Below are 12,992 nucleotides of genomic sequence, written 5' to 3' on the forward strand. Positions count from 1 at the left end.
CAAATCAAATTCATACATATATAAAAAACCTGGAAAATTAAAATTTAATCAAATTTTAATATTTAAATGACAGAAAACAAGTTAGAAGGGCTGGACTGAAACCAGTAGTGTACTGGAATTAGCTATAACTAGCTTGGAACAGGAAAGTAGATTGTTAGCATTTCTTCCCACCACTGACATCATGATGATAGCTTAAAATTGAACATGGCAGTATTTGACTATGAAAATCAGCAAATGTTATAGAGCTTTTCTTTCTTGCTTCATTTCCTTTTGTGCTATTATTTTTCTGAAGAGTCAGTTGTTAAACATTTATCAACACACCATTGGCTAAAATCACTGGAATTCATTTATCTTTTGCCCCATGAAATATCAAGTTTACACTTGGGTCAAAAGATCAACTGCACAAATAGAGAATAGAAAAATCTGATTTAACAGCAGTTCTTCTTTAAAAAATAAATGAGAGTCTCAGTTGACCATGAGTTCAATATGAACCAACAGTGTTACTTAGATGTTGGAAAACCTCTCTATTGGACCGCATGGATGAACTATAGGGCCCAGAATAAACAAGAACCTGCTTTACTATAACTCTGTGTTAATAAAAACTCAGTTGAAGTGTTTTGTTTGCTGTGATCATATTTTGAGATGGGTGCTAAAAAACTGAAGTATGTTTAAAACTTATGAAATTAGGCCATACAAAGAATAGATCAATGCAGAGGAAAAAAAAAAAAAAAGCTAAAAGTGACAAGAGAGATGAACCCACCATTATCTGAAAAGGAGACAATTAAAACAGTACTACTGATGTCTGCAACCTGCATTGGAAGGCACCAGGAAAATAAGATGGATAGATAAATAGATATGTAATAAAGACAGTACAATGAAATATAGAATATAGTATAGATGCTAGGTGATAGGTATATGGGTATTCACTGTAAAATTCTTTCTGTTTTTATGTCTGAAAACTTCCATAAGGAAATGTTGGACAAATAAAGAATAGTGGTAATCACAGTTAAGGAAATGCATAGTTTTATAGTATTAGCACTGATAATGTCTATCAGTTGGGCTTATAACTAAAAAAATATCACTATAAGAGTGTAAAAAAAGCAAAAGATATGTTCAATTTTAAACCACAAGGAAAATGTATAGGGATAAAGTACAAACTAAAGATAAGGATACAATTTCTAAAAATTTGAAGTATTCAACTATAGGTAGCCTTCTGAAATGGCAAATGTTCTACCATAGGAGAGGCTACGAGAACATCATGATGAAAATGGTGGAAGAGATTCTTGCACTGCCTAGGAAATTAAAAGACCACTAAAATCCCTTCCATATTCTTAAAATTCTTGTATGGTACCCAAATAAAAATTAATTTTAAACTACAGAAGTTGATAGCAGAAAAGAGCAAAGCATGTCAGAGCAATCATTTCTCCTGACTTCTTAGGAATGCTGAATTCAAATATCCACTTTTTACTTGAATCTTCTATGGATATCTAACAGGGCTCTCAAACTTAACATAGCCAGAACAGACTTCTTTACAATGTCTAATAAACGTAGTTCTTCCCTATTCTCCATTTTAGTAAGTAGCACCAGAATTCACCAGCCTCCTGGTCTGGAAGCCTAGGAGTCATTTTTGACTACTCTTTCATTCTTATTGCCCTGAATTTAATGTACTAAATCCTGTTATTTCTATTCCAAAACATGTCCTTTACCTCCAATACTGTCACTCCATTCATCACATATCTGAACCACTTGTTTCTGTGTAAATAAAGTCGTAATATACAACAAAAATAAATTTTATCGAGTAATTACTAAGTGCAAGATATAGTAAGTTAATAAAAGTAATAAAACAGTCTGTGTCTTCAAACAACTCACTATCCAGTGAAAAGACATACAAGTATATTAGAATGCATTAACATTAGGGTTGCCTGGGTGGCTCAGTCAGTTGAGCAACCGACTTCAGATCAGGTCATGATCTCACGGTTTGTGAGTTCGAGCCCCACATCGGGTTCTGTGCTGACAGCTCAGAGCCTGGAGCCTGCTTCTGATTCTGTGTCTCCCTCTCTCTCTGCCCCTCCCCCACTCATACTCTGTCTCTGTCTCAGAAATAAACATTAAAATTTTTAAAAAATTAAAAAAAAAAGAATATTAACATTAGAGGTATATTAAAAGATGGATTAGAAATATTAATAGCAGATCTACCTCCTTCCAAGAGTTAAAAGAACTAAGTTTGAAAGTTTTTAAGATAAAAGGTTTATTTCAGCCTTATGTTAAACTGTTATTAAAGAATCACAGACACATTTTTAAGATATTTTATGATCAGATGTTGGGACCTTATAACAACCTAAACAGTAAGTATGGTTCAAAACATTAAAAGTATGTTTTCTGAATAGTAATTTGAAGGATGAGAGTGGAAGGCAGGGACGCAAGGAAGGGAATGGGGACACAAATGCTAGAAGTAAAACAAACAGGAACAAAAACAAAGGAGAAATTATGGAGAATAGTCAAAGAGGTGAAATACAGTCTGAAGGGCACTAGATTTGGAGATTAAAAGGTCACTAACTGACTTTAGGGGGAAAAAATCTCAATAAAGTGACATGGTAGAAACCACACTACATGGATTGAAAAATAAGTTTAAAGATAGTGAAATATAGATATCCATCAGAGGCTTGGCTCAAAGAAATAAGTTCAAGGTGCAATAGCCAGAAAGGGAAAACCGCAATGAAGAAATAACCAGAATATGCACTCAGAACTAGTGGCTTAGAAGGAAGACAGTGGTCTATCACTACATTAACCAAAAAAATTACATCTTTCTAAGGAAGAAAACAAAACAGATTTCTTCAAATAAATTGTTTAAACAACAGAATGATTATTAAAAAGGTTCATTTATAGAATAAAAATAGGAGAAACTTACACTTTATCCCCAATTTCCTCTGCCATTCGAAGAATTTCAAAGAGAAGTACCATTTTTCCAGAATGTTCTAAAACCTCAGCATCAGCATCTGTAACAAAATCTTTGTACCAGTCTGGAGCTGGGCTGCTTGGATTAGAAGAAGAAGTAGCTTTACCTAAATAAAACAAATGAAACATAAATAAGTAGGCAAATAAGGAAAGAAAACTGAAAGATCCTGAAAGAAGGATTAAGACAGGCACCAAGAGAAAGACGAGAGAGAGGGAGAGAGGGGAAGGAAGAAGAGGAGAGGGGAGAGGGGGATGACAGGGAGGGAGGGCATCCTCTTGCAAAAAGAGGGAAAAAAAGACCACCCCAGGAAAGAGAGAGTTACACTGTGAGAAAAAGACACAAGGTGGGGGAGTGGAGTAGAGGGGACAAACCCACCCTAGGAGGGGGAGAGAAAGAGACAGGGAGTCAGACACACACAAACACACACGTTTGGATGCAAAGGAAGAAAAACATTGAGTGGGAGCAGGCACATCAAGTGACAGAGTAAGCAAGAGAAAGACCCTGAAAAAGTACAACTATGAGAAACAGTGCCTGGGAGTGAGAGACTCAGAAAAACAGAGACCCTAAGAGGCAAAGCCCCCAAGGCACTGAGAGAGTATAACTCCAAACACACATCCCAAGAGACAGAGACTAGGAGAGAAAAAGACCTAGAGAACCAAAGAAAGACAGAGAAAGGTATGGAGGAGAGGAGGGAGGGAAGAGACAGACTGACTCAGAGATCAAGAGAGAAAAGATCTTAGGGGCATGAAACATTTCTCTTTCCCTAATAGAATTCTGGAAAACAAACAAGGATTGATCCCAGAATGATGATATCATGTTAAATCATTTTCTTATTTTCCCTGCAAACTTTTGACTATAAAAGATATTAGAAGAAAGTAATACAAAATAATCCATTAATATCTAAACATAAACAGTTCAATTCAAAACAAGGAACATAAAGGTTTACCTGGTTTTTGTACCTTCCCTGAACTGCTTTTTAATGCAAACTATTTTAAATTTTTACACGTTTTTGTTATAAACAAAATATTTTATACATTCACAAAAGTATATAGAATATAATGAACAGCAGTGTTTCCCACATCCAATCTTTATTAAATTTTACCACTTATTAATTAAATCTGCTTCTGATGCAGTTGACGACTAATATGTAACCATACCCAATTGCATCCTCTTCTATCCCTCCCTTCTTTCTAGCAGGTTTCTAAAATCCCAACTTATAAAACTCTCTAGATTTACAGGGCATTAAGGTATGTGAAATAAGTCAGACTCATAAGGGAAAATACCATATGATTCTGCCCATAAGCGGAATCTTAAAAAATGAATAAAGAAAAAGCAGAATCAGATATATAAATACAGAGAACAAACAGTGTTGCCAGAGGGGAAGAGGATGGACAGACAAAATGGGTGAAGGGGAGATGGACATACAGGCCTCCGGTTATGGAATGAGTTAACTCATGGGAATCTAAAAACAAAGCAAAACAAATGAATAAACAAAAAGCAGTATCAGACCTATAAATACATAGAACAAACCAAGTCATGAGAATAAAAGGCACAGCATAAGGAATACAGTTAATGATATTAATAGCAATATAACAGGACAAATGATAGCCACATTTGTGGGGAATATAGCATAATGCATAAACTTGTCAAATCACTAAGCTGTACACCTGAAACTAATGTAGTATTGAGTCAACTACACTTAAAAAAAGTAAAAACACAAATATATATAAATCAAAATAAAATAAAACCCTCAATTCTATATTTACTGTTTTTGTGTATGTTTTTATATTTTCACTACACATGTATGCCTAAACCCTATATTACCTTTCATGTTTTTAAGCTACATGTAATCAGTACATACTGGATGTAACTTTATATGATTTATTTCTTCAATAAATGTAGCTTATAATTTTTCATTCAAAGTGAGACTTAATCACTCTAACCTCTATGTAGAATTCCACTACCCAAATATACCATCATTTTTAGCTCTCCTCATAGACATTATGGCATCTCCTCATCAGTCCCTCTCATAGACATGTAGATCATTTCTAATTTTTGGCAACTGTCAAAAGAACACTCAATGTTGTTATATTTTTCTAGAATATTGTCTATCTCTTAAGTTTTAAATTTTATGGCATAAACTTATACGTGTGATATTTAAAATTCTCACTAAAAATAACTGTATTCTTTATCAAAAACTTCTATTATCTGAGGCCCTAGAGAATCTAATTAAGCTGTTAGTTTTGTGTGTTAACTTTTGTCAGGCTTGCTGCTAACTCATTTTGTGGCTAAAGTTTCCTGAAGACAATAGTTTCCTTGATTATTCTGTAATTTTTTTAATGTTAGATTTATTGTCAAATTGGTTTCCATACAACACGAAGTGCTCATCCCAAAAGGTGCCCTCCTCAATACCCATCACCCATCCTCTCCTCCCTCGAAACCCCATCAACCCTCAGTTTGTTCTCAGTTTTTAAGAGTCTTTTAAGTTTTGGCTCCCTCCCTCTCTAACCTTTTTTTTTTTTTTTTACCTACCCCTCCCCCATGGTCTTCAGTTAAGCTTCTCAGGTTCCACATAAGAGTGAAAACATACAGTATCTGTCTTTCTCTACATGACTTATTTCACATAGCATAACACTCTACAGTTCCATCCATGTTGCCACAAAAGGCCATATTTCATTCTTTCTCATTGCCATGTAGTATTCCATTGTGTATATAAAACACAATTTCTTTATCCATTCATCAGTTAATGGACATTTAGGCTCTTTCCATAATTTGGCTGTTGTTGAAAGTGCTGCTATAAACATTGGGGTACAAGTGCCCCTATGCATCAACATTCCTGTATCCCTTGGGTAAATTCCCAGCAGTGCTATTGCTGGGTCATAGGGTAGGTCTATTCTTAATTTTTTGAGGAGCCTCCACACTGTTTTCCAGAGCGGCTGCACCAGTTTGCATTCCCACCAACAGTGCAAGAGGGTTCCCGTTTCTCCACATCCTCTCCAGCATCTATAGTCTCCTGATTTGTTCATTTTGGCCACTCTGACTGGCATGAGGCGATATCTCAGTGCGGTTTTAATTTGTATTTCCCTGATGAGGAGTGATGCTGAACCTCTTTTCATGTGCCTGTTGGCCATCTGGATGTCTTCTTTAGAGATGTGCCTATTCATGTTTTCTGCCCATTTCTTCACTGAATTATTTGTTTTTCGGGTGTGGAGTTTGGTGAGTTCTGTATAGATTTTGGATACTAGTCTTTTGCCTGATATGTCATTTGCAAATATCTCTTCCCATTCCGTTGCTTGCCTTTTAGTTCTGTTGATTGTTTCCTTTGCTGTGCAAAAGCTTTTTATCTTCATGAGGTCCCAATAGTTCATTTGCTTTTAATTCCCTTGCCTTTGGGGATGTGTCAAGTAAGAAACTGCTGCGGCTGAGGTCAGAGAGGTTTTTTCCTGCTTTCTCCTCTAGGGTTTTGATGGTTTCCTGTCTCACATTCAGGTCCTTTACCTATTTTGAGTTTATCTTTGTGAATGGTGTAAGAAAGTGGTCTAGTTTCATTCTTCTGCATGTTGCCATCCAGCTCTCCCAAAACCATTTGTGAAAGAGATTGTCTTTTTTCCATTGGATATTCTTTGCTGCTTTATCAAAGATTAGTTGGCTATACTTTTGTGGGTCTAATTCTGGGGTTTCTATTCTACTCCATTGGTCTATGTGTCTTTTTGTGCCAGTACCATGCTGTCTTGATGATTACAGCTTTGTAGTAGAGGCTAAAATCTGGGATTGTGATGCCTCCTGCTTTGGTCTTCTTCCTCAAAATTACTTTGGCTATTAAGGGTCTTTTGTGGTTCCATAAAAACTTTAGGATTGTATGTTCCAGCTTTCAGAGGAATGCTGGTGCAATTTTGTTGCATGGAATGTGTAGACTGCTTTGGGTAGTATTGACATTTTAACAATATTTATCCTTCCAATCCATGAGCACGGAATGCTTTTCCATTTCTGTCTTCTTCAATTTCCTTCATAAGCTTTCAATAGTTTTCAGCACACAGATCTTTTACATCTTTGGTTAGGTTTATTCCTAGGTATTTTATGATTCTCGATGCAACTGTGAATGGGATCAGTTTCTTTATTTGTCTTTCTGTTGCTTCATTGTTAGTGTGTAAGAATGCAACTGATTTCTGTACATTGATTTTGTATCCTGAGATGTTGCTGAATTCATGTATCAGTTCTAGCAGACTTTTGGTGGAGTCTGTCGGGTTTTCCATGTATAATATCATGTCGTCTGCAAAAAGTGAAAGCTTGACTTCATCTTTGCCAATTTTGATGCCTTTGATTTCCTTTTGTTGTCTGCTTACTGATGCTAGCACTTCCAACACTATGTTCAACAACAGTGGCGAGAGTGGACATCCCTGTTGTGTTCCTGATCTCAGGGGGAAAGCTCTCAGTTTTTCCCCATTGAGGATGATATTAGCTGTGGGCTTTTCATAAATGGCTTTGATGATGTTTAAGGATGTTCCTTCTATCCCAACTTTCTCGAGGGTTTTTCTTAAGAAAGGATGCTGAACTTTGTCAAATCCTTTTTCTGCATCGATTGACAGGATCATATGGTTCTTATCTTTTCTTTTATTAATGGGATGTATCACATTGATTGATTTGCGAATGTTGAAACAGCCCTGCAGCCCACAAATGAATCCCGCTTGATCATGGTAAATAATTCTTTTTATATGCTGTTGAATTCGATTTGCTAGTATCTTATTGAGAATTTTTGCATCCATATTCATCAGGGATATTGGCTTGTAGTTCTCTTTTTTTACTGGGTCTCTGTCCGGTTTAGGAATCAAAGTAATGCTGGCTTCATAGAATGAGTCTGGAAGTTTTCCTTCCCTTTCTAATTTTTGGAATAGCTTGAGAAGGATAGGTATTATCTCTGCTTTAAATGTCTGGTACAATTCCCCTGGGAAGACATCGGGTCCTGGACTCTCATTTGTTGGGAGATTTTTGATAACTCGTTCAATTTATTCACTGGTTATGGGTCTGTTCAAGTTTTCTATTTCTTCCTGTTTGAGTTTTGGAAGTGTGTGGGTATTTAGGAATTTGTCCATTTCTTCCAGGTTGCCCAGTTTGTTGGCATATAATTTTTCATAGTGTTCCCTGATAATGGCTTGTATTTCTGAGGGATTGGTTGTCATAATTCCATTTTCATTCATTATTTTATCTATTTGGGTCATCTCCCTTTTCCTTTTGAGAAGCCTGGCTAAAGGTTTATCAATTTTGTGTATTTTTTCAAAAAACCAACTCTTGGTTTCACTGATCTCCTCTACAGTTTTTTTAGATTCTATATTGTTTACTTCTGCTCTGCTCTTCATTATTTCTCTTCTTCTGCTGGGTTTGGGTTGTCTTTGCTGTTCTGCTTCTATTTCCTATAGGTGTGCTGTTAGATTTTGTATTTGGGATTTTTCTTGTTCCTTGAGATAGGCCTGGATTGCAATGTATTTTCCTCTCAGGACTGCCTTCACTGCATCCCAAAGCATTTGGATTGTTGTGTTTTCATTTTCATCTGTTTCCATATATTTTTAAATTTCTCCTCTAATTGCCTGGTTCACCCATTCATTCTTTAATAGGGTGTTCTTTACTTCCATACTTTTGGAGGTTTTCCTGACTTTTTCTTGTGGTTGATTTCAAGTTTCATAGGACTGTGGTCTGCAAGTGTGCATGGTATGATCTGAATTCTTTTACATTTATGAAGGGCTGTTTTGTGACCCAAAATAGTATGTGATATATCTTGGAGAATGTTCCATGTGCACTTGAGAAGAAAGTATATTCTGTTGCTTTGGGATGCAGAGTTCTAAATATATCTGTCAAGTCCATGTGATCCAGTGCATCATTCAGGGCCCTTGTTTCTTTATTGATCCTGTGTCAAGATGATCTATACATTGTTGTAAGTGGAGTATCAAAGTCCCCTGCAATTACCATTCTTTTCAATAAGGTTGCTTGTGTTTGTGATTGTTTTATACATTTGGGGGCTCCCGTATTTGGCACATAGACATTTATAATTGTTAGCTCTTCCTCATGGACAGACCCTGTAATTATTACATAATGCTGTTCTTCATCTCTTGTTACAGCCTTTAATTTAAAGTCTAGTTTGCTTGATATAAGTATAGTTACTCCAGCTTTTTTTTTTTTAATTTTTTTTAACGTTTTTTTATTTTTGAGACAGAGAGACAGAGCATGAATGGGGGAGGGGCAGAGAGAGAGGGAGAGACAGAATCGGAAGCAGGCTCCAGGCTCTGAGCCATCAGCCCAGAGCCCGACGTGGGGCTCGAACTCACGGACCGCGAGATCGTGACCCGGGCTGAAGTCGGATGCTTAACCGACTGAGCCACCCAGGCGCCCCACTCCAGCTTTCTTTTGACTTCCAGTAGCATGATAGATAGTTCTCCATCCCCTCACTTTCAATCTGAAGGTGTCCTCGGGTCTAAAATGAGTCTCTTGTAGATAGCAAATAGATAGGTTTTGCTTTTTTATCCATTCTGATACCCTATGTCTTTTTGTTGGAGCATTTAGTCCATTTACATTCAATGATATAATTGAAAGATATGGGTTTAGAAGTCATTGTGATGTCTGTAGGTGTCATGCTTGTAGTGATGTCTCTGGTACTTTGTGGTCCTTGCAACATTTCACTCACAGAATCCCCCTTAGGATCTCTTGTAGGACTGGTTTAGTGGTGATGAATTCCTTCAGTTTTTGTTTGTTTGGGAAGACCTTTATCTCTCCTTCTATTCTGAAAGACAGACTTGCTGGATGAAGGATTCTCAGCCGCATTTTTTTTTTCTGTTCATCACATTGAAGATTTCTTGCCATTCCTTTCTGGCCTGCCAAGTTTCAGTAGGTAGGTCAGGTACTACCCTTATGTGTTTACCTTTGTAAGTTAGGGCCTGTTTATTCCCTAGCTGCTTTCAGAATTCTCTACTTTATCCTTGTATTTTGCCAGTTTCACTGATATGTCATGCAGAAGATCGATTCAAGTTACATCTGAAGGGAGTTTTCTGGGTGCCTCTTGGATTTCAATGCCTGTTTCCTTCCCCAGATCAGGGAAGTTCTCAGCTATAATTTGTTCAAGTACATCTTCAGCCCCTTTCTCTCTCTGTCTCTTCTTTTTCTTCTTCTGGTATTACCATGATATGGATATTCCTCTGTTTGATTGCGTCACTTAGTGCTCTAATTCTCCCCTCATACTCCTGGATTTTTTTTTATCTTTTTCTCAGCTTCCTCTTTTCCATAATTTTATCTTCTTATTCACCTATTCTCTCCTCTGCCTCTTTAATCCGAGCTGTGGTTGCCATTTTATTTTGCACCTCATTTATAGCATTTTTAGCTCCTCCTGACTATCTTAGTCCCTTGATCTCTGTAGCAATAGATTCTCTGCTATAGAGAAAAAAGTCCTCTATACTTTTTTGAAGCCCAGAGATTAATTTTATGACCATTATTCTAAATTCTTGTTCTGTTATATTGCTTAAATCATTTCTGATCAATTCATTAGCTGTTGCTACTTCCTGGAGTTTGTTTTGAGGAGAGTTCTTCCATTTTGTTATTTTGGATAGTCCCTGGGGTGTTGCCAAACTGCAGGGCGCGTCCCCTGTGCTGTCTGGAGTAACTTGTTTTCGTGGGTGGGGCCACAGTGAGACCCGATGTCTGTCCCCAGCCCACAGATGGGGCCACAGTCAGATTGGTGTGTACCTTATCTTCCCCTCTCCCAGGGGCAGGACTCACTGTGCAGAGGTGTGGCCCCTATCTGGGCTCCTTGCACACTGCCAGGCTTGTGGTGAGACTTGGATGGGATCTGGCCAAGGGCGTATTAGAAGGGGTGGATCCGCAAGGTGTACAGAGGCAGGAGGGGCAGGTTTAGCTAGCTTTGCCTTTGGTGGTCCCCTGCGGGAGGAGCCCTGCAGCTCTGGTAGGGAGGCAGACCAGTCGGAGGAAAAGATCCACAGAAGCACAGCATTGGGTGCTTGCACTGTGCAAGGAAGTTTGGTGATGGGAACTGGTTCCCTTTGGGATTACGGCTGGGGGATGGGAGAGGGAGATGGCGCTTGCCAGCACCTTTGTTCCCCGCCGAACTGAGCTCTGTCTCCTGGGGCTCAACAACTCTCCCTCCTACTGTCCTCTCACCCTCCTGCTCTCCGAGCAGAGCTGTTGACTTTTAACATTCCAGATGTTAAGTCCTGCTGGCTGTCAGAACCCATGCAGTCTGCCCCTCTGCTTTTGCAATCCAGACTTCAGGGGCTCTGCCTTGCTGGGCAGGCTGCCCCTCCACTGTCCCGGCTCCCTCCTGCCAGTCCGTGTAACATGCACCACCTCTCCGCCCTTCCTACCCTCTTCCGTGGGCCTCTTGACTACACTTGGCTCCAGAGAGTCCGTTCTGCTAGGCTTCTGGAGGTTTTCTGGGTTATTTAGGCAGGTGTGGGTGGAATCTAAGTGATCAGCAGGACAAGGTGAGCCCAGTGCCCTCCTATGCAGCCATCTTTCACCGGAACTCTCCTCTATAATTTTTATTGTCATCTCACTTTCAGTAGTATTTGTAATATGTGAGAATCCTTGGTAAAGGACATACATCTCCGTACTTATTCTGCATCTGCTTCTGCCAGGTGCTCCAAAGGATCAACTACCCCGAATTACTTTTGAGATATTTCAGCTTGAGATTTTTAGACTAAGTAATGTACATTCAAGTCATAACCTATATAAGGGAAAGCCCAAGATTATGAATGCAAAGAAACTATTTTTCTCAACCCAGAGACCAGAGTGAAACAGATAAACTTTGTCATCTACCTGGATTGATGGGCACATTTTTTTTCTATCCTATTCTTCAATGGACTATATATACCCTTTAGAGATTCAGCTTTAATCTGGGTTCAAAGAACTCTCCACCTCATAGAGGGCTCAAGGCCTTGTATCATATCACTGAGTAGGTGAAAGCCAAAGCTGCTAGTCACAAGACTAGCATATCCCTAGGGCTTCCATAGCATACCTTGAATGGTTTAAATTATCAGTTCCTTTTTTTGTGTGTGTCTGGGTCCTGGTAATTTCCATTACTTATAGATAGCTCATTAAGTATTGATATTCAAACCACAATGAACTATTATCTAAACATGTCACATATTTCCAAGAATCCATACCTTTCCTTGAAGGTCTTGTTATTTTCTCCCATTCTTTGCAAGGCAAACTTCTATTTATGCTTCACTATCCTTCAAGAGTCACCTAAAATTGCATCTTAGAAAAGCCTGCTTTGCAAGGCTGGCCCTGGGTACTTGAATGGTAAACAGCTCTCTGTACTAATATAAAACTTTCCCTGATGAGAATGACTCACTGTGCCTAGAGTGGCTTATTCTGAACACATATTTTCTTTCTGAGAGGCTGAAATTTGGTATGCATCAGACAGACAGTGTTTAAAACATATATAAAAAAACTTAGACACTTGGGTCTCTAATGAATGAGCTTCTTTGGTAGATGACACTTCACATGTTATCATAACTTATTTCTGAAGAAATCAGTACATCTCGAGTGACTCCACTGGGAGAAGACTCTTGGAAGGTTATGCCTGGTTTCCTCTGGACTCTACTCTATGTGCCTTTTCCCTCTGCTGATTTTGCTTTGTACCCTTTGATTGTAAGAAATCATAGACCTGAATATAACTATATGCTGAGTCCCTGTGAATCACTGAACCTCAGGGTGGTCTTGGGGGCCACTGACAAATAGCTTATCAAGCAAATGTTAACTAAACTCCATTCTACAATTAGTCAACTAGCCAAGTAACAAATTCCTTTAGGGAATTCTGCAGTTCCACAGATCACACATAACTTCAGCAATGGTTACCTACCAAGGGTAATTTATCTAAGGTGAAAATGTTAGCAATAAAAAATGCTGGCAGTAAGTTAGTAACAATGTGGTAGCAAAAAAAATGTGGTAGCTAGGTAAGAAGTCTTGGATAGATGATAATTTCTGTGCAAATACAAAAGATTCCATTTGAATTTTGATCCTATTGGATATAATC

At 38.2% G+C, this 12,992-nt stretch overlaps 1 protein-coding gene across 13 annotated transcripts in view; it reads right to left on the reverse strand.

Annotated features, from left to right (window-relative positions):
• The window catches only part of ATRX (ATRX chromatin remodeler), a 307,952-nt gene that overhangs the window by 71,793 nt on the left and 223,167 nt on the right, over positions 1-12,992 (reverse strand). For all 13 annotated transcript variants that reach the window (XM_053202513.1, XM_053202509.1, XM_053202506.1 and 10 more), the window contains one exon: positions 2,909-3,062. In XM_053202513.1, the coding sequence (XP_053058488.1) occupies positions 2,909-3,062 (154 nt within the window). The remainder of the gene's footprint in view (positions 1-2,908; positions 3,063-12,992) is intronic.

Source organism: Acinonyx jubatus, chromosome X (genome assembly GCF_027475565.1).
Source record: "Acinonyx jubatus isolate Ajub_Pintada_27869175 chromosome X, VMU_Ajub_asm_v1.0, whole genome shotgun sequence".
Classification (NCBI taxonomy): Eukaryota; Metazoa; Chordata; class Mammalia; order Carnivora; family Felidae; genus Acinonyx; species Acinonyx jubatus.